The sequence below is a fragment of the Hemiscyllium ocellatum genome, chromosome 12 (assembly GCF_020745735.1).
Source record: "Hemiscyllium ocellatum isolate sHemOce1 chromosome 12, sHemOce1.pat.X.cur, whole genome shotgun sequence".
NCBI classification, from domain to species: Eukaryota; Metazoa; Chordata; class Chondrichthyes; order Orectolobiformes; family Hemiscylliidae; genus Hemiscyllium; species Hemiscyllium ocellatum.
In genome coordinates this window covers 55053219-55075098 of record NC_083412.1, presented here as the reverse complement: position 1 = coordinate 55075098, position 21880 = coordinate 55053219, and the positions used below count along the sequence as shown (strand labels likewise).

Genomic DNA, 21880 nt, shown 5'->3' with positions numbered 1-21880 from the left:
GGGGAGAATGCGGGTAAGTGGAGTTGAAATGCCCATCAGCCATGATTGAATGGCGGAGTGGACTAGATGGGCCGAATGGCCTTACTTCCACTCCTATGTCTTATGGTCTTATGGATTTATTTTTTAGTTACTTTTATACCACCAAATGCAAAATACTCATTTAATAAGTTTTCCATTTCCATATTGTTGATTACACTATTGTGACTGTTGTTAATTGGCTCAAGCTTTCCTGAGCCATTCTCTTTCTTTTAATATTTTGACAAAAATGTTTACTATTAATTTTAATTATCGTTGCAATTTTACTCTTTTTTTTCGTTTTGGAGATTTTAAATATTCTTTGTATTTCATTTCTGATTTTATCAACATGCTGGATTTTCCCTGATCTTGTTTAAGACTTGCCTTTTAACTTTACACAATATCTTAAGTCATTTGTTAATTATGGTGCCTAATTACTCTGTGGAACGCTTGCCTGTTTTGAGTATGTTTTAGTCTTGTATCAAATAATACTCTGAATACCTTTTTACTGTTTGTAGGTTTACAGTTATTAACAGTTCACCCCCACTTTGTGCAGTTTATGTATCATTTCTTCATCAGCTTTACTTAAGCTTTGCAACTCACTGTCCTTCCACCCAAACATCACAATAAATTCCATCAAATTACAATCACTGTTCCCAAGATGATCCCTTAAATCTGGTTCATTTATTTTTTGCAAAATCTAGAATGGCCCATGACTTTGGAAAGCAAGATAAATAATTACTCCCCAAAATTTTGCTGAATATTCTATTTTTGTTGAAAGCATGTTCCAGATCGGTTATATCATCCTGGTGAAATTACAGATCGCACAATACTGAACACTACTGCACCATCAACGCATGACAGCCGCTACGTCTTTGACAGCCTTAAGGTACATAATCAAAATCAGCACTTAAAACTTTCTCACGTTAATGTGTTTTCGAAAAGACTTGCTAAATTATTTACACAATTATAATTGAATAAGTGTGCAATATTCTAGACTGGAAGTGTGTACCAGGAGTTCTACAAGGACTGTGATCTAATGATTGGGACAGTGATAAATGCCTGGGGACGAAAGATAGTTCTCTGCGATTGTGATGAGTTCACAAAAGAATACTACCGGAATAAATATGGTGTTGGTGAGTCAATTTTACTTTGTTTTTGTTTGTTGTTCTATTATCTGTGTCATGTACTACATCTGCTACGAAGGCACAAGTAGGAAGTTAGGCTAGTTGCATGATATTATGTCTTATAATCTAGAATGTATTACAGCTACAAAAAAATGATTTTAGAAATTATAAGGTCTGAAAGCCGTTACTGCACAGAAGAGTCTGTCAAGTCCATGTGTTGTGAAGTAGATTTTCTTAATAGAGAATTAGTTTGTAATTAAATGAACATTAGAAAATTGTGGTGTAAGAAGTGATGAGTAGGCTCATCACTTTTAGTGAAATAAATTTTCTCACTTGACATCTAGCTCAAAATAAAATGAAAGTAACCTGAAAAGCTCAGGATGACCTGAAAATCTTGGAATAGATACAGCTTATCTGGAAACATTTTTTTCTTAAACCTATTTTATTTCTAAATTTAAAGAATTTTCTTACATGCAGATCCATATTTCCTTTTTAATTTTGCTTGCTCATGGAAAGACTTTATTGAGGCATTTAAATATTTCAAAATTGTAATTGAATTGGCCTCACATCTATCTGTTATGGTTGCATTGTTTGGGAGAGTACTGGTAAAAGTGACCATCATATGGAAACAAAATTCTGTATTCACATTAACAATACTTACGATCATGTTGTGTGCCGTTACCACAGTGTTAAATGGGACAGATTTAGAAAGGATTTAGCAGTTCAAAGGTGAGCATCCAAGAGGTACTTTGAGCCATCAGCATGAACAGAATTATATTCAACACAATCCGTGACCATGTGGCCTGCCACGCCCAGAAGTCTTTTGTTTTGTAAACATATTTATTAGCAACAAAATTTTTTTTTGACTTTACAAACATATAAAGTTATTGAAAAATACATCCAATAACAAATACCAGTATAATAAAGAGAAAAAACGAAAAACACAAATTACAATATAACTACTGTCTACTAACTACTAACCTACTCTATAATACAAAACAATCCCTAACACTGTGCAAAACAGCACCAATAAGTAATTAATGACTAATAGATAAAAAAAGAAAAGCAAAAGGAAACACAAAATACAAAATAGCAATGCTTGGCGCAAAACTCCCAAGCAAAAGAATGGGAGCGTTGTGTATATATACCCGTATTAACTCGTGTATATATACCCTCCAGGGCGCAGGGCTTGACAAACTGAACCGTCCTGGTTAAACCAACACCCTAGTTTATCTAGCCGACAAATCTATATCCAAATAACTCAAGTAGGGCTGCCATGTCTTATAAAAATGGTCTGTTGTGTGGTGCACTATGTATGTAAAAGGTCCAAGGGAATATGCTCCATAATTAATTTCTGCCATCCCAGCAAGCCTGTCGGGTTCTCAGACACCCAATTCATCAGAATATTCTTCCGTGCACAGTATGCAAGAATATTAAATAGTTTCTTCCCATGCCCGCCTAAATATGGTAAATTCAGTAGACCGAAGAGGAGAGATATTGAGTCTACTTTAATGTCAGTCCTCAATACCCTCCCTACCTCTCCCGCCACAGCGCTCCAATAAACACTGAGCCTGTGGCATGTCCAGAAGCAATGGGCAAGAGTACTGACACTTATTTTACATTTGGGGCACACTGAAGATGCCCCTTTTTTAAACTTGGCCAGACGGTATGGTGCCAATTGAACCCTGTGCAGAACTTCTAACTGCGTAGCACACTTCCTATTACAGATTGAGAGCTTTCGCACGTTCTCCCATTTGTTCTCCCATGTTTCAGAAGAGATCTCCACTCCTAGCTCTTGCTCCTAAACCTCACAAAACCAATTAATATCCTGCCAGGCCCTGCTACCCAGCAGGCGATAGAGGGCACTAACCGAGAGGGTGCTTGTGGAATGTAGCAACAACCTCTCTGTATTGGGCTTACAGGGCTTAGTGAGAAGCATAGTCTTCTTCTGGATGAAATCACTAACCTGAAAAAAATGGAAAAGATCTCTGCTGGGTATTCTATATTTGTGGCTCAGTTGCTCAAAAGACATCATAACCTCCCCCTCAAACAAGTCTCCCAAACTGGAAACTCCTCTCACTGCCCATAGTTTGAACCCTGAGTCCATCACCCTGGTTGGAACTCTGGCATACTGACTATGGGGGTGAGTGGTGAAGTCTTGGATAAGCAACCCTCACTCTGACCATACTAATGACAATGGGGTTCCAGCATGACTGTCCTTATCTTATCCATGAACAACAGGTTAATAAGAGGGCACTTTGCCTGATAGACCTTGATATCCAGCCATATTGGGTTTGGATCGTTACCTATTCAATTACAGACAAAGGACAGCAGGGAACTCAGTTGATACCTCCTGCTCTCTGGGAAATCAACTCCTCCCCCTCCTTGAGGCAACTGCAATTTAGTAAGTTTGATGAGGGGCTGTCCAAGATGCCAGACAAAGGAATCAAACCAACCCATGAGTCTTCACAGCATTTACCTGGGAAACATTATAGGGAGCATACGCATAGGATAAAGTAAACAAAGAAGAACATTCATCTTAATGAGAGATATTCAGCCCAACCATGAAATTGGAAGAGTCTCCCATATCTCGAGGTCCCGCCTAATATTATCGAGCAAGTGAGCAAAGTTAGTCCAAAAAAATCAATCAAACTTGGGGTTAATAAAAATGCCTAGGTATTGGAACCCCACCCGTGACCACTTAAAAGGGAACTGAGGGCCACTTTCAACCTCTGGTACATGCTTGAGGTTTCCCATGGGCCTAGTCTCCGATTTTGCAAAGTAGATCTTATATCCTGAAATAGCCCCAAATGAATTGATACATTGTATCAAATGGGGTAATGGAGGTTATCAGTTCAATAAAAACAGAAGGTCATCATCCGCATACAGTTGTAATCTTGTGAGCCCTCGATCTCACTTCTGGAGTGGTTATGTGGACGTTCTGAGGAATGGCCTCTGCCAGTGGTTCTGTCACCAACGGTGAAAGGGTGCAGCCTTGATGACGACCCCTATTAATCCTAAAGTTCCCAGACTTCATCCCATTGATGATGACCGCGGCCAGAGGGTGGTGATATAAAACCTCCACCCACCTCGCAAAGACCCCATCCACCCAAACTGCTCTAAGACATAAAAAAGATACAGCCATTCCACCCAGTCAAGTGCTTTCTCTGCAGCTAAGGAAATCACCAACCCTGAATCGATTGTTGCTGACAAACTTGGACCATATTCAGCAACCTTCTAATATTATTAGAGGACCTACAGCCCCTTATAAAGCCTGTCTGGTCCTCTTTAACAATATGGGCAACAACTTTTCCAATCTCAGCGCCAGGATCTTAGACAGGATCTTGAAATCTGAATTTAATAGAGAGATGGGCCTGTATGAGGCACAATCCTCAGGAACCTTCCCCTTCTTAAGAATTAAGGAAATATTAGCTTCTCTCAAAGATGGCGGTAGACATTCATGCAAATAGGAGTGATTGTACATCTCCAACATTGGCCCTTCCAGAATCCCGATGAACTCCTTATAAAACACACCCAGGAGACCAGACGCTTTCCACTCTGAAGTTGCCTCGCTGCCTCCTGTATTTCCTGAACTGTCAAGGGGGCATTAAGGAGAGAGGCCTGTTCCATGGTTACCCCTGGGAGGTCCAGGTTCTTAAAAAAGGCCTCTATTTTAGCCCACCTGTCCCCGCAACCTTTGGACCGATACAATTCAGAAGTAAAAACTACGAAAAACCTCATTAATATTTTTAGCATCATATGTAAGGACCTCAGCTCTGTCTCTAACTGCAGTAATGGATTAGGGAGCTTGCTTTTCCCTTGTCAGGTATACTAAATACTTCCCTGGCCTACCCCTATATTTGAACAGTCTTTGTCCAGCAAAAGCAAGTCCTTTCATTACAGTTTGTGTAAGTATTGAATTCAAGGCAGCCCGGAGGGCCATGATCCACTGTAGCTTAGTCACCGAAGGCTGCACAAAATGTGCTGCCTCAGCGGCTTTCAACCGCATCTCAAGTAGGCGCTGCTGTTCCCCAATCTGTCATTTCCAGCTGGCGAATAGGAAATAGCTAATCCCCTAGCAAAGGCCTTTGCAGTCTCCCATAGAATGGACGGACTACTAGCTGTGCCTGAGTTGATAGTCTTGAAACTCCTTCAAAAAGTATTCCACAAATTTGGAATCCTTAAGGAGAAAAGGGTCCAGACGCCAGTGCCGCAAAGCTAGCCCCTCACTCTTGGCCTTAACCTCCAAATATACTGCCATGTGATCCAAAATAGCTATTTTCTCAATTTTACAAACAACAATAGAATCCAAAAGAGCCGAGGGAGTCAGAAAGAGATCAATCCTAGTGTGACATTTTTGTGAGTTTGACAAAAAGGTGAAGTCCCTGTCGATAGGGTGAAGACATCTCCAAATATCCACCAACCCCAACTCCTCCCATAAGTCAGTCACCTGCTTGGCTTTTGAAGAAATAGTTGGGGACCCATTGGGCATCCTATCCACTGTTGGATCCAAAAGACAATTAAAATTCCCCCCTTCCCTCCTATAATAATGTGCTGTGTTCAAAGGGTACTCAGCTTAGAGAAAGTACTAATCAAAAATTTGAGGGGATGCGCCGGAGGACGTTAGGCACTTAAAATGCCACATTCCTCCCCATGTATCAGGGCTTTAAGTATCGCAAACTGCCCCTGCTCATTTTTTACCTGCTCTAATAATGTGAACGGAAGATTTTTCTGGATAAGTACTGCCACTCCCTACTTTTAGTAGTAAAAGATGAAAAGAATACCCAGTCATATCCCCTCTGTTGTAGCTTCAGGTGTTCCCCGTCATCAAGATGGGTTTCCTGCAACAAAGCGATATCATCCCTTTCCCTCTTCAGGCTAGAAAACACTTTTCTCCTTTTAACAGGTGAATGACTTCCCTTGATATTTCAGGTGCACCATTTAATAAGACACTTAGCCATATCCCCTTTCAGAGACCCTTGAACTCCTGGGAAGGAGAACCCTGTTTACAAAGCGCCGAGCACAAGTAAATAAAGACTCATAGAGTCAAAGCATTGTGTATACAAAAAATGCCCTACCATAACTACAAACAACTATTACTACCAAACAACGACAAAGAAAACCAACTATAAAACCTTGAATGGAAGACTCCTCCCCCCCTGCCCATAGGGGGCACTCACCCTACCCATTCCCTCCTTCACAGCTCCTTTAAACCCAGACTGTGCCCCAGCCTTTGGCGAGAAAAAAAACAAGGAGATGATCTTAAATCAACAAAAATTTGACAAAGTCAGGATGAGCACTCCACTCATCCCTGGCTTCATGTCACCTACTTGTGACTAAAAGAGATTCAGAACAACAAAAAAAAGGGGAATACAACAAAGAACAGCCACAAAATTTCCCATTAGAAAATCCAGTTATAAAAAAAATATATTTCAAGATTTCTTTTAAGAACAAAATTATTAGGGAGAAAGGAAAAGAGGAAGGGAAAACACGGGCAAAGAAGGGAAATTGGATGTACATTAACTGTATTCTTCAGACCAGTCCGCCTATTTTTAAGTATCTACAAAGTTTTTAGCTTTATCCGCTGAGTCAAATGTATAAACTGAGTCCTCGTGGCTGAAATGGAGCACTGCAGGGTACCTCTTGGAGTACTGGATACCCAGGTTCCTCAGCCTCTTTTTAACTTCATCGAAGGACTTCCTCTTTTGAATTAAAACTGCCGACAAATCCTGGAAAAACATGATTTTTGATCCTTTGTACAGCAATGCCTGTAGATCTTTTCCCAGTAATCTGGAGGCTTCTATTACTTTTTGCTTCTCCTTATGTGAGTGGAAGTGTACTAGGACCGGGCAGGAACGCTGCATCGGCCCTGAGCTGTGCACTGTAACCCAATAAGCCGTTTCAATCTGCACCCTCTTGGATTCGATCTGAAGGCCCAGAAACTCCGGCAGCCAGCTTTCCAAGACGCTGGCTGGCTGCTCACCCTCTGGGAATCCGACAATTCAAAGATTGGTCATCAATATGGTCTTGCAAGGCCCGCACCTCTCGCTCCAGGACCTGGATCCAACTGGATGAAGACTCCATTGCTGCTTCCGAGGCCTGGGGTCGACCCTCCACCTCCAGCCTCTCCCCGAGGCTCTGGATCTCCCGCTCATGCTTCTGCAGCATGGACGTGATGGGTTGGAGCTGGACACTAATCTCTTCACAGATCTCCTCAATCGCAGCCCTAAACTTCAAGGTAAGTCTCTCCATCGCCACAGCCAATTCCTGTGAACCTGGGAGGTCCCCAGGGGATTTGGGAGAGGCTGCTGCTGCTACAGTCTCTGGTATGCCTGGTGCTGCAGGGGAGTGTCCCCTCTGCTGCTGTTTGCTCGCTCCCTTTCCCTTTGGCATCCTTCCCACTCCCAAATATTAACAAATATGTCTTCTGTAAGGTTTTAAACTAATAATTCCTCCACATAAGCTGGCCAGGGATGGCAAAAAACACCAGTATGCCTTGGCTGTTAGGCAGAGCTGTCCGTGGCAGTTCGACAGAATTGCCGCCATCTTGCCAAGTCACCCATAAATTTTTAATTTCACCAAGCTAAGGGAAAGATAAATGATCAATCCTTCTTTGATACAGAGTGCAGGAAAACATGTTGGGTGGGACCTGGAAATTAGGTGCCAACATTTTGAAGCTGAACTTATGTTAAACACCATAAGATCATAAAGTCATAGAGCTGTACAATATGGAAACAGATCCTTTGATCCAACTCGTCCATGCCGACCAGATATCCTAAATTAATCCCGTCCCATTTGTCAGCATTTGCCACATATCCCTGTAAACCTTTCCTATTCATATAACCATTAAATGTTGTAATTGTCCCAGCCTCCACCACTTCCTCTAGCAGCTCATTCTGTACACACACAACTTCCTCTGTGTGAAAATGTTGTCCCTTAAGTCCCTTTTAAATCTTTCCCATCTCACCATAAACCTATGCCCTGCAGTTTTGGACTTAGAGTCATAGAGATGTACACCATGGAAACAGTCCTTTCAGTCCAACCCGTCCATGCCGACCAGATATCCCAACCCAATCTAATCCCACCTGCCAGCACCCGGCCCATATCCCTCCAAACCCATCCTATTCATATACCCATCCAAATGCCTCTTAAATGTTGCAACTGTACCAGCCTCCACCACTTTCTCTGGCAGCTCATTCCATACATGTATCACCCTTAGGTCTCTTTTATATCTTTCCCTTCTAACCCTAACCCTATGCCCTCTAGTTCTAGACTCCCCAATCCCAGGGAAAAGACTTTGCCTTTTTACCCTATCATAATTTTGTAAACCTCCATAAGATCACCCCTCAGCCTTCGATGCTCCAGGGAAACCAGCCTCAGCCTGTTCAGCCTCTTCCTATAGCTCAAATCCTCCAACCCTGGCAACATCCTTGTAATTCCTTTCTGAACCCTTTCAAGTTTCACACCATCTTTCCGATAGGAAGGAGACCAGAATTGCACACAATATTCCAACAGTGGCCTAACCAATGTCCTGTACAGCCACAACATGACCTCCCAACTCCTGTACTCAATACTCTGACCAATAAAGGAAAGCATACCAAACGCCTTCTTCACTATCTTATCTACCTGCGACTCCACTTTCAAGGAGCTATGAACCCGCACTCCAAGGTCTCTTTGTTCAGCAACACTCCCTAGAACCTTACCCATTAAGTGTATAAGTCCTGCTAAGATTTACTTTCCCAAAGAGAAGTGATTGCTGGGCCTCTTGCTGCGATATTTGTATCATCGATAGTCACAGGTGAGGTGCCAGAAGACTGGAGGTTGGCTAACTTGGTGCCACTGTTTAAGAAGGGCGGTAAAGACAAGCCAGGGAACTATAGACTGGTGAGCCTGACCTCGGTGGCGGGCAAGTTGTTGGAGGGAATCCTGAGGGACAGGATGTACATGTATTTGGAAAGGCAAGGACTGATTAGGGATAGTCAGCATGGCTTTGTGCATGGGAAATCATGTCTTACAAACTTGATTGAGTATTTTGAAGAAGTAGCAAAGAGGATTGATGAAGGCAGAGCAGTAGATGTGATCTATATGGACTTCAGTAAGGCGTTTGACAAGGTTCCCCATGGAGACTGATTAGCAAAGTTAGATCTCATGGAATACAGGGCCAAGCTAATTAGGAGGACAGGTCTATTGCCAGGATGTTGTCAGGATCCATATTCCATGCTGTATCTAGTGCCTTCAGCCATTTTTTGATTATATGTAGAGTAAATTGAATAAGCCGAAGACTGGCACCTGTGATGGCAGATAATTCAGGAAGAGATCAAGATGGATCATCCATTTTACATTTCTGGATGAAGATTATTGCAAATGCTTCAACCATGTCTTCGCAATGCTTTGCTGACTTCCCCATCATTGAATAGGAGGATATTTCCAGAATCTTCACTTCAAGTTATTTATTTCATTGCCCAGCAGGATTCATGACTGGATGCATTAGGAATGCACAGCTTTGATCTGATCATTTGGTATGGGATTCCTTTGTTCAGTCTAATTCATAGAAGTCATTTGGATATGAACATAGGAGATAGTTAGTAAGTTTGTAGATGACATGAAAATTGATGGTGTAGTGGACAAACAAGAAGGTTATCTCAGAGTACAATAGGACTTTGATCAGACCGAGGAATGGAAGATAGAGTTTAATTTCGATAAATATGAGGTGTTGCATTTTGGAAAGGCAGATCATGGCAGGACTTATGTACTTAATGGTAAGATCCTGGGGAGTGTTGCTGAACAAAGAGATGGAGTGCAGGTACATAGTTCCTTGAAAGTAAAATGACAGGTATGGTGAAGAAGACATTTGGTATGCTTGCCTTTATTGGTCAGTTCATTGAGCATAGGAGTTGAGAGGGTCATGTTGCGGCTGTACAGGACATTGGTTAGGCCACATTTGAAATACTGCATTCAGTTCTGGTCTACCTGCTATAGGAAGGATTTTGTGAAACTTGGAAGGGTTAAAAAAAGATTTGCAAGGATGTTTCCAGGGTTGGAGGGTTTGAACTATAAGGAGAGCCTGAATAGGCTGGGGCTATCTTCCCTGGAGCGTCAGAGACTGAGGGGTGACTTATAGAGGTATATAAAATCACGAGTGGCATGGATATAGGGTGAATAGCTAAGGTCTTTTTCTCAGGGTGGGTAAGTCCAAAAACGTCCTGCCAAGATTTGCTTTCCCAAAATGCAGCGTAAGACTCACATAAAAAGGGATATTTGCTGAAGGTTCGTCCGTGCTCAGTACCATTCATGACTTATCAGATAATGAAGAAGTAGCCTTTGCCAATAGCAAGTTTTAGACAATGTTTAGTATTGGATAGAAAAATGGCAACTCACACTTGTGCTACAAACGGCCAGATAGCAATATTGCTGCCAATGCTATTAACGTCACTGAATCTCCCAGGACCATAATCAGAGGGTTACCATTGACCAGAAACTGAACTGGACCAGCTGTTTAAATAATGTGGCTATAAGAGCATGCCAGAGGTGGAAAATTCTTTGTCATGTAAATCTTCCCCCGATTCCTCAAAGCCTGCCAAATCTATGCAGCTCAACTCTGGAGAGTATTGGAACACTGTCTACTTGCTTGGCAAAATGATAACAAGATTAATGAAGTAAATTTGTGGCTGAAGCAGTGATGTGGGAAAGAGGCTTTCCATTTCATGGGACATAAGCATCAGTATATGGACAAGGGGGAACTGTTGGGACGGGCCTCCCTGAACTGATCTTGGACCAGAATCCGAGCAGGTAGGGTAAATAGGGTGGCCATAAGGACTTTAAACTAGTTAAATGGGGAAAGGGCTCAGGCGAGGTTTAAAGTTTCCAGAACCAGTAATAGGGCAGAGAATATGAAAGGATCAGGAAACTAACTTCAAGTACGGCAGATGATGGGACATCTCTAAGAAAGGGGCATGGTCAATACAGGACTGAGGATGTTGTATTTAAATGAGTATATGAAACAAGATAAAGAGTTTGTAGCACAGATTGAAATAGACAGTTATGATGTTGTGAACATCTCAGAGATGTGGCAGAAGAGTAGGTTTGAGAAATATAATCGAATGGTGGAACAGACTCAATGGACTGAATAGTCTGCTTGTTCTCCTGTGTCCATTGGTCTTGGGAATCTCTCTCAACACTCAAGAAACTCAAGCCTATATCAAACAAAGTAACTCCTTTGTTTTACATGTCACCAACCACCTTAAAGCATGGACTCCTTTGACAAGAAGCACAATGATAGAAGTTTGTACCATATGTAAGATGCATTCCAGCACCTCATCAAGGCTAGTCTGGCAGCATCTTCCAAGACCTAACCTTTATCAACAGAAGAACAAGGGCAGTGGCAACGTCACCATCTACCTGTAAGGTTTCCTCCAAATCACACAACATCCTGTAATAGAAATTACTTCCCAATTCCATGATGAGTGCTTAATTGAAATCCTGAAACTCCCTTCTTAATTGTAGTAGTACGTGGGAGCTCTTGAATGCCAGTATGATCCTGTAAGTATATTTGCAATGAATGTTCATAGCTTGAACAGCTTCAGGTCAGAATTTATGAGCTGAAGATCTAACTGCAAACACTACAATGCAACAGGAAGTTGAAAAGTTACCAGGACATTTTATGATGTCATACGTCATAGGAAAGGGGCTTCTGATTTTAAACTGCAACAATATCTGTACAATGTCTAGGCTAGGCTGACGAATGGCAAGGCAAACAGAAGATTGCAGGTTCTGGCGATAAGAGGCCAGAGTGTGGTTCTGGAAAAGCACAATGGGCCAGACAGCATCCAAGAAGCAGGAAAATCAACGTTTCAGACTAAAGCCCTACCTCAGGAAGGGTGTGACTGCAAGTGAGGTAGACAAGTGGACCCAGAGAGCAGGAGCGCAGGAACCTTGGCCTTTGCAATTGTCCAATTTGTGATTATTTGGATAGGCATGAGGATTGTAGGATAGGTAAGCAAATTGATTATAGAACCATGGTACAGGAAGTCACTCAAGTGAGAGGACGAAAAAGGAATAGTAGGTGGTAGAGAATAGTGTAATGAGGGGGATTGATAATGCTGCCTGCAGGAAATGGTGAGAATCAATAAGTCTGTGATGCCTGCCCAATGCTCAGCAGCGCAGAGTATCTGACAGCAGGGGTGAAGGATCCAGTTGCCATTGCTCTATGTAGGTTCCAATGACAACGGCAAGACTTAAGAAAAGGATTTTCCAGAGTTCAGGGTGAGATGCTGGGCACCAAATTGAGAACCAGAACCTCAAAAATAATAATCTTTGGACTATTAACTGATGCACAAGCAAATTGTTACAGAGCAACTAAGATTGGATAAACAAATGCGTGACTCAAAGTCTTTGTTGGAGAAGTGGGTTCTGACTCTTGGACCACTGGAATCAGTACTGGGGAAAGTGAGAAATGTGCTGTTGGGATGGTCTGAACCTGAACCTAGCTGGGGAAAGCTCCAACTAGAGAAGTAGAGAAACTTGTATCGTCTATTGTGCTGTAATGCAGAAGTTGCATTCTCGTGCGACCTTGTATTATAGAAAATCATCATTGGAATTAACGGGGCCTATGGGGAAAACAGGGTTCGGGCAAACAACCAAACAAAAATAATAGCCTAACACAAATGATAGCACAGTCTAAATAAATGTTAAAACCATAGATTTTAAGTAATACAATAAATTTAACACAAAGGGGTTTCCAAGTTTGCTGAATTACAGTACTGTATTAAGATGGGACCAAGGGTTTTGATCAGCAGCATCACTTTCAGATGCTGTTCTGGGTGCAGGGTTATGATGAAAGAAAATAATTAGTCCAAAAGTGGATGGCTGCTGTTCATTGGCTTTAGACTGTTTCTTGGGGGTTGGCTTAAAAAAAGGCATCTAGTTTTTGTTTCGTTTTGATCTTTCTTTTTTCCTGAAGAAGCTGTTCATAGGGTACCACTTTGTTTTCTTTTACTTTTGCTATAAATTCTGTGTCTTCCGATCTTATACTCTACAACCATATGATGAAGGAACAGCTCTCTGAAGCTAGTGCTTCCAAATAAACCTGCTGCACTATAACCTGGTGTTGTGTGATTTTTAACTTTGTATCTGAATACATGTAACATTTGAAAAAAAGATGAACTGACAACACAAATACAAATAATATGCCATAAGGTAGCCTTTACAGAGACATGACTGCAGAATGACATAGATTGGAACCTGAATACTGAAGGATGTAAAACATTTGTGAAGGATGGAAATCTAGATGCGGCAGTCTAATAATTAATGATGATATTAACACAATAGAGCAAGGTGACCTAAATTTAGGAGATCAGGATGTTAGAGTTGTTTGAGTAGCTGTATGGTATATGGTAATAACGTACATGATCCGTAACAGTAACCACAGATCAGGATAGGGTATAATAAGGGCAGCGCGGTGGCTCAGTGGTAAACACTGCTGCCTCACAATGCCAAGGAGTCAAGTTGAATTCCAGCCCTAGGTGATTAGTTATGTAGAGTTTGTATATTCTCCCCGTGTCTGCATGGGTTTCCACCTGCTGCTCCGGTTTCCTCCCGCAGTCCAAAGGTGTGCAGGTCAGATGACCTTGCTAAATTGCCCTACAGTGTCCTGAGATGTGCAAGCTCTGTGAATGCACCCTCAGGTAAGAGCAACTAAGGGGAGGACTCAATATCCGTGGTATAGTAAAAAGTTAGAAATAGATTCAAACTTAATGAAAAAGCATAGAATTGAGCAAATTAATAGTAGCAAGTTGGAAGATTGAGTGGAATATAAGAAAACTGCAAAAGATGACAATAAGATTAGTAAAGAATTAGATTTCGAGAGAAAGCTACTAGATGTATGAACATAGGTAGTAAAAGTTTCTATAGATAATTTGAAAAGAAAAGCATTAACAAAATGAGCATTGATCCCATGAGTCACCACTGGTAATGCAGGTAATTAAGTAATTATTGTAAGGGAATTGAATACAAACTGGAGGATTTGTGCTTAACCGTGTGGGGCATTAATCATAATTGGGATACTTGTTTAAGGATACTTAATAAGACTAATACCTGAATGTCTTATGAAGAAAGATTGGACTGACTCAGCCTGTCTGCAACTTCGATTAATAAAAGGTGACTTGATTGAAATATATCCAACTGGGAGGTCTTGACAGAATGTATGTGGAAAGGATGTGTCCTATTGAGGAGGATTCTAGAATTTGAGGTCTCTTTTGTTAAGCCCAGACTCTGGGCAAGGTTCTCCAATTTTTTATCGTTCCAGGAAGGATATCTAAATTGTTAAGCCTGTAGGGGAGCAGGCATGAACTGGCTCCCCTTCTTCATTCATCCAGTTCTTTGATTGGTTGCAACAAAGTCATTTTAAAAATGAAACCATTCCCTTGTGAATGTTATCATTCCAGACATATATGTTTTATAGATGCCAACTTAATCAGGCTTTCTTTTGTTAACAATGAGTGAGTTTATTAATGGCTAAATCCAAGAAGAATCAGTATCCTAGCACAGAGTACAGATTAGAAATGAGGTGAGTCCAAAAAAATTTTTTAAAAGGATATATGGATCAAACTCTGCCTTGTTAGTGAAGAGAGAAAATATAAACATTGTGGCCATTTCACTGGATTTTACTGTAGTGATTATAACGCGGTTAGCCAGCTGAACCTCATTGAATATGTGTTTCCTTATTGGGGCTGTTAATCTCATCCAATCAAGGAGACCTAGCTGACATGAAATGATGAATGCCTGACTCAGTGAGAGGCTGTGCTATTGTCAAAGGCTATGTTTTTGTAAATAAAAGGTGATTGGTGATGGGATGCTGGCCTCTGCAGAGTTATTTCAGTTACCATTTGTGTTGACATAGGTAGTTGAACAATCGATTTCACTCTCCTTAGTTTTGCAGGTTGACTGAGTTTTGGTTGCTCTGATTCATGACCTAACTCCAGTATTTAGATAGGGGAGTACTTTTGTTGTCTGATTCTTTTTGCCTAGCTTAGTTGCTGGATGACTTTTTTTCAATTCATTCCCAGGATGAGGACACCGTTGGCCAGGCCAGCATTTATTGCCCATCCCTAATTGGCCAGTGGGTAGTTAAGAGTCAACCACATTGCTGTGAGTCTGGAGTTACATGCAGGCCAGACCGGGTAAAAATAACAGATTCCTTAGTGCATTAGTGAACCAGATGGGTTTTTCCAACAATCGACGATGGATTCATAGTCATTAAATAGACTCTTACTTCCAGAGTTAATTGATTTCAAATTATCTTGGCAGGACCCCTGGTCCCCAGACCATAACCTGGATCTCTGGATTAACAATATAGCAATAATACCACAAAGCTATTGCCTCTGGTACCGAGTGTGAGAGTCCCTATAACCATCTACCTTGATGCTCATTGGTACCATCGCCAACAGCCACATCATAATGTCCTAGAGGTTACCATTGACCAGAAACTGAGTTTGACCAGCCATATAAGTACTATGGCAACAAGATCAGGTCAGATGTTAGGAATTCTGTGGTGAGTAATTCTCTTCCTATCACCCCAGTGCCTATGCAGAATCTGCAAGACTTAAGCCAGGGGTGCAATGTACTACTCTCCACTTGCCTGAATGGTTGCAGCTCCAACAATATTCAAGACGATCAATACCATCCAGGCTTGATTTGGCAACAAGACATTCAAGGGCAGAAGATGCCTGGGAACATAACCGCCTGCAAATTCCTCTCCAAGTCACATGTCACCTTAACTTGGAACTACATCACCCACTGTTGCAGGTCAAAATCCTGGAACTCCCCCACTCACACCTTTATGGGTAGAACTATATGCCAATGATTACAGTGGTTCAAGAAAGCAGCTCAGCATCATTTTCTCGCAGACAATTAGGGTGGGGAATAAATGCTCACTTAATTAGTAATGCTCTCATCCCATGAACAGATAGAAAAAAGACTAATGACTTAATTATTATGACTGTTATATTAGATATATATCGCACATAATGTTTTCCAGGTACATTTTGAGTGCCATTTTTCAGTTTGCATTGTGATCTGGCTACAACAGCATTAAATATGTTAACAAAATATTAGATCATGATGATGGTTGTTGTAGACTTAACAATAACATATGGGATGGTAAAGTGGGAAGAAGCATGGCAATTGATGTTCAGTGAAGAGAAATGTGAAGTGATGGACTCTGGGACAAAGTAGTTAAAAAAAAGGTTATTTAGGTTTAGAAATAGAGGCATAGAACATAAAAGCTAAGAAATCATGATTGAACTTAACTAATTAGACCTCAACTGGAATATTTTACACAATTTTCAGCACCACACTTTAGTAATGATGTAATTGCCTTCAAAAGATTACAGTGGAGGTTTACCGATGTGTTATCAGGAATGAAATGTTTTGAAAAGGTTGGAAAAATTAGGATCATTGTCCTTAGAATAGAGAAGGTTCACTGAAACTCCACAAGGAAGTGAAATGAAATGTTTGTATCCATGTGTTTGTGATTAATTGTCAAAGGTGACAAAATTTGACAGAGAAATACCTCCACATCAGTACTAAATGGCAAGGATTTCCTTTACATATCATGCAAACGTAATTTAATTTAAAAGCTGCTGCTACTAAAGTAGAGATGACATTTATTTAAATACCAAAATGCAGAATTCTTTTTAATCTCATTAATTGATCTCCTGTAGTGCTATGCATGGTCATTCAGAATTATGTCTCTGTTATATTATTGTTTCTATCTCTGTGCTGTTCTGCTTCTTCATTTCTGACTTCTTCCTCATCTGTTTTTCTTCCTTTTGCTTCCACTGCATCTTCTTTGCTCTTTTGCTCCCTGAATGCATTTGATTATTTTTCTATTTCTTTCTTTGTCTTCTCCATTCTTTACTGATGAGAACAATGCTTCAGTAGTGAGAAAGTAGATAACAACAGCCATAGTGGTGAGGTTGGTTTCTAGCACACATGCTTACTCACGTGCAGCCGCGCTTGTAAATAGCATCAGGAAAGTTTTTTGACATCAAGAAAGCAACTGAGACCTTGGATTTTCGCCCACATGCTGCTAATTTTTCAAGCATGAAATTAGCAGCTCATGTTATAAATTAACCCTCATTATGTTTTTATTGGTTATGTTTTGCATTAGCTGGAGATTTTTTTATGGGCTACATTTGCTGGCACTATGTACACTATGTGCCACTTTAAATCACACGTGTCCAGATTTTGGGGAATCTGCAGCCTTCCTGAAAACCTCCCAGTCCTCATCCTGCAGACTCACTGCTGTAGGTCCAGGCTTGAGACTAAGTTTCACTACACCTCAGAGTTCTAAAGGAGGTAGCTGAAGAGATAGTGGAGGAATTAGTGGTGATCTTTCAGGAATCACTAGAATCAGGAAAGGTCCCAGAGGACTAGAAATCATTAATGTGACACTCCTGTTTAAAAAGGTAGTAAGGCAAAAGACGGAAAATTGTAGACCAATTAGCCAACCTCAGTCGTGGGTATGATTCTGGAATCCATTGAGAACAATGAGGTTTCTGAATACTTGGGAGTATATGGTGAAACAGGCAAAGTCAGCCTGGTTTCACCAAGGGGAGGTCATGCCTGACAAAACTGCTAGAATTCTTTGAGGAAGTAACAAGCAGGTTAGACCAAGAAGAACCAATGGATGTTATCTACCTGGACTTCAAGAAGGCCTTTGACAAGGTTCCGCACAGGGGGCTAATGATTAAGGTAAAGTTCCATGGTGTCAGAGGCAAGATGCAAGCATGGATTGAAACCTGGCTGTCTGGCAGAAAGCAGACAGTGGGGATAAAGGGCTCCTTCTCAGGATGGCAGCCAGTAACAAGTGGTGTTCCGCAAGGCTTACTATTGGGACCACAAATTTTCACTTTATACATTAACGATCTAGATGAGGGAACTGAGGGCATTCTGGCTAAGTATGCAGGTAATGCAAAGATAGGTGGAGCGATAGGCAGCATTGAGGAGGCAGGGAGACTGCAGAAGGATTTGAACAGGGTAGGAGAGTGGGCAAAGAAGTGGCAGATGGAATACAAGATGGGAAAGTGTGAGGTCATGCTCTTTGGGAGGAAGAATAGAGGCATGGACTATTTTCTAAATGGGGAGATAATTCAGAAGTCTTAAGTGCAAAGAGACTTGGGTGTTCCAGTCCAGAATTCTGTCAAGGTAAACTTACAGGTTGAATAAAGGAAGACAAATGCAATGATGGCATTTATTTTAACAGGGCTTGAATATAAAAGCTGGGATGTACTTCTGAGGCTCTACAAAGCTCTGGTCAGACCACATTTGAAGTATTGAGCGCAGTTTTAGGCCCGATATCTCAGGAAGGATGGACTGGCCCTGGAGTTTATTCAGAGGATGTTCATGAGAATGATCCTAGTAATGAAAAGTTTAATATATAAACAATGTTTGAGGACTCTGGGCCTCTACTCAATAGTTTCAGAGGATGAAGCGGGATCTAATTGAAGCTTACAGAATACTGAATGGTCTGGACAGAGTGGATGTTGGGAAGGTGTTTCCATTGGTAAGAGAGACTAGGACCCGAGAGCACAGTCTTTTAGAATGTAGGTAAGGAGAAACGTCTTCAGCCAGAGAGTGGTGAAACTATGGAATTCATTGCCACAGAAGGCTATGGAGGCCAGGTCATTGCATATATTTAAGACTGAGATAGATAGGTTTTTGATTATCGAGATGATGAAGGGTTATGGGGAGAAAGCAGGAGAATGGGATTGAGAATCTTATCAGGCGTGATTGAATGCCAGAGCAGACTTGATTGGCTGAATGGCCTGATTTCTGCCCTATGTCTTATGGCGTTATGGTCTTATACTCATAATATACTCTTTCCTCTGCCAATTTTTCCTGCTCATAGTTTACTGGTGAAATTGTGAGAGGAGTACAGAGTACACTTTAATTGACTAGCCAGTAGAGACTAAGTAAATGGAAAACAAGTAGGAGAATACACATCTATGTCACCCAGTGTTGCAATTAAAATACCTGCACTTATGATGCAACGGTCAAAATGTTATCAGAGACTCTGCCCATAATAAATGCGATATTGAAAGCTAAACTCACAGAGGTATAAAAAAAAGATTTTGGGAAGTAACAGCCTAATGGTATTCGTGCTAGACATTCTAATCCAGAAATCCAACTAATATTCTGGGGACATGGATTTGAATCCCACCACAGCACATGGTGGAATTCAAATAACATATATAAAAGAAATCTGGAATTAAGAATCTAATGTCCATAAAACCATTGTCAACTGTGGGAAAAACCCATCTGGTTCACCACAGTCCTTCAGGGAAGGAAATCTAACAACACCACAGCAATGTGGTTGATTCTCAACCACCCTCTGAAATAGCCCAGCAAGCCATTTACTTGTATCAATGTCTACAAAGCCTTAACAAAGAAATTAACCAAGAAGGGCCACCCAGCATCAATTTAGGCACCAGAGATGAAACATTTCTCTACGTCTTATGGAGCTGATGTCAAAATTTGTAGAGCTGTCTCATACATTATTAAAGCAACGGCTTGATACAGTCATATTCATGGAATCATACCTTGCAGGCAATATCCAGGCACCAACATCACCATCTCTGGGTATTCCGTCTCACTGACAGGACAGACTCAGCAGAGATGGTGGCATAGTGGTATACAGTCAGGAGCGAGCTACCTTGAAGTCCTGAGCTTTGACTCTGGACCCCATGAAGTCTCATGGCATCAAGTTAAACATGGGCAAGGAAACCTCCTGCTGATTACCATGTACAATCCTCCCTCAGCTGATGAATCAGTACTTAGAGGAAGTACTGAAGGTGGCAAGGGTGCAAAATGTACTCTGGGTGGAGGATTTCAACATCCACCACCAAGAGTGACTCAGCAGCAACACTACTGATCAAATTGGTTAAGTCCTAAAGGACTTAGCTGCTAGGCTAGGTATGTGGAAAGTGGTGAGGGAACCAATAAGAGGGTAAAGCAAACTTAACCTCATCCTCATGAATCTGCCAGCTGCAGATGCATGTGTCTATGACAGTATCAGTAAGAGTGACTGCCGCACAGCCTTTACACTGAGAATAACCTCCATTATGTTGCATGGCACTATTACTGTGCTAACCGGGACAGACTTTGAACAAATCTAGCAACTCAAAACTGGGCATCTGTGAGGTAGTGTGGGCTATCAACTGCAGAAGAATTGTACTCCAGCGCAATCTGGAATGTTATAGCCTGGTATATCCCCCACTCAACCATTAACATTAAGCTAAGGGGTTCAAACCTGGTTCAGTGGAGAGTTCAGCAGAGCATGGCAGGAGCAGCACCAGGCATACCTGATAATGAGGTGTCAACTTGGTAAAGTCACCAAACAGAACTACTTGCATGCCACACAACATAAGCACCAAGTGATAGACAGAACTCAACAATTCCACAACCAATTCCACAGATTGGGCCTTTCTGTCCTGCCACATCCAGTCATGAATGGTGGTGGGCAATTAAGCAACACTGGCATCCACCTGACAATGAAAGATTACCCATATATGTCCGGTATAAAAAAGGCAGGACAAATCCAATCCAGTCAATTACTGCTCCATCAGTCTTCTCTCCATCATTATTAAATGATCGAAGGTGTCATCAGCAGTGCTATCAAGCAGCAACTGACCAGCAATAATCTGCTCATGAATGCTAAGTTTGGGCCACTCTGCTCCTGACTTCATTACAGTGTTTGTTCAAACATAGACAATTGAACTGAATTCCAGAGGTGAGGTGAGAGTGACAGCCTTTGACATCAAGGCCAAATTCAACTGATTGTGGTATCAAAGAGCCATCAATTGGAATTAGTGGGCAAATTCTCCACTGGTTGGAGTCATACTTGGCACATAGGAAGATGGCTTTTGTTATTGAAAGTCAGCCAACTCACCTCCAGGACATCTCTACAGGAGTTTCTCAGGATAGTGACTAGGCCCAACCATCTTCAGCTATTTCATCAATGACTTGCCCTCCATCATATGGTCAAAAGTGGGAATGTTAGCCGAAGAATGCACAATGTTCAGCACCATTCGTGACTCTTCAGATATTGATGTAGTCCATGTTTAAACAAAGAAGACCTAGACAATTATCTGGTCTTTGGCTGACAAATGGCAAATAACATTTGTCCCATGCAAATACCAAATAATCTCCACTAAGATGCAATCTACCAACCACCCTTTGACATTCAATGGCATTGCAAGTAACTCACCTCCTGACTCCCCAAAGCCTGTTCACCATATGCACAGCACAAGTCAGGACTGAGATGGAATACTTCTCACTTACCTGGATGAATGCAGCTCTAACAACTTACAAGAAGCATGACATCATTCAGGACAAAGCAGCCCACTTGATTGGCACCACATTCACAAGCATCCACTCCACCACGGGTGTTCAGAAGCAACAAGATGCACTGCAGCAATTCACTTAAGATCCTGTTTGACTCTTGACATTTGCAACATGAGTGACAAAATCATATACCTACCTTTATTGTGGTTCTGTTCGCCGAGCTGGGAGATTTTCTTGCAAACATTTCGTCCCCTTTCTAGGTGACATCTTCAGTGCTTGGGAACCTCCTGTGAACCTATCTTTATATTACCTTTCTCATAAAGATGCATTTTGATGGAATATTTAAATGAACCCAAGCACAACATAAATATCTTTCATTGAAGAACATTTCTTTC

At 41.4% G+C, this 21880-nt stretch overlaps 1 protein-coding gene across 1 annotated transcript in view; it reads left to right on the top strand.

Moving 5' to 3' along the window:
• The window catches only part of efhc2 (EF-hand domain (C-terminal) containing 2), a 90871-nt gene that overhangs the window by 31323 nt on the left and 37668 nt on the right, over positions 1–21880 (top strand). Inside the window, exons 6-7 of the mRNA XM_060832786.1 lie at positions 797–904; positions 1013–1151. Of these exons, the coding sequence (XP_060688769.1) occupies positions 797–904; positions 1013–1151 (247 nt within the window). The remainder of the gene's footprint in view (positions 1–796; positions 905–1012; positions 1152–21880) is intronic.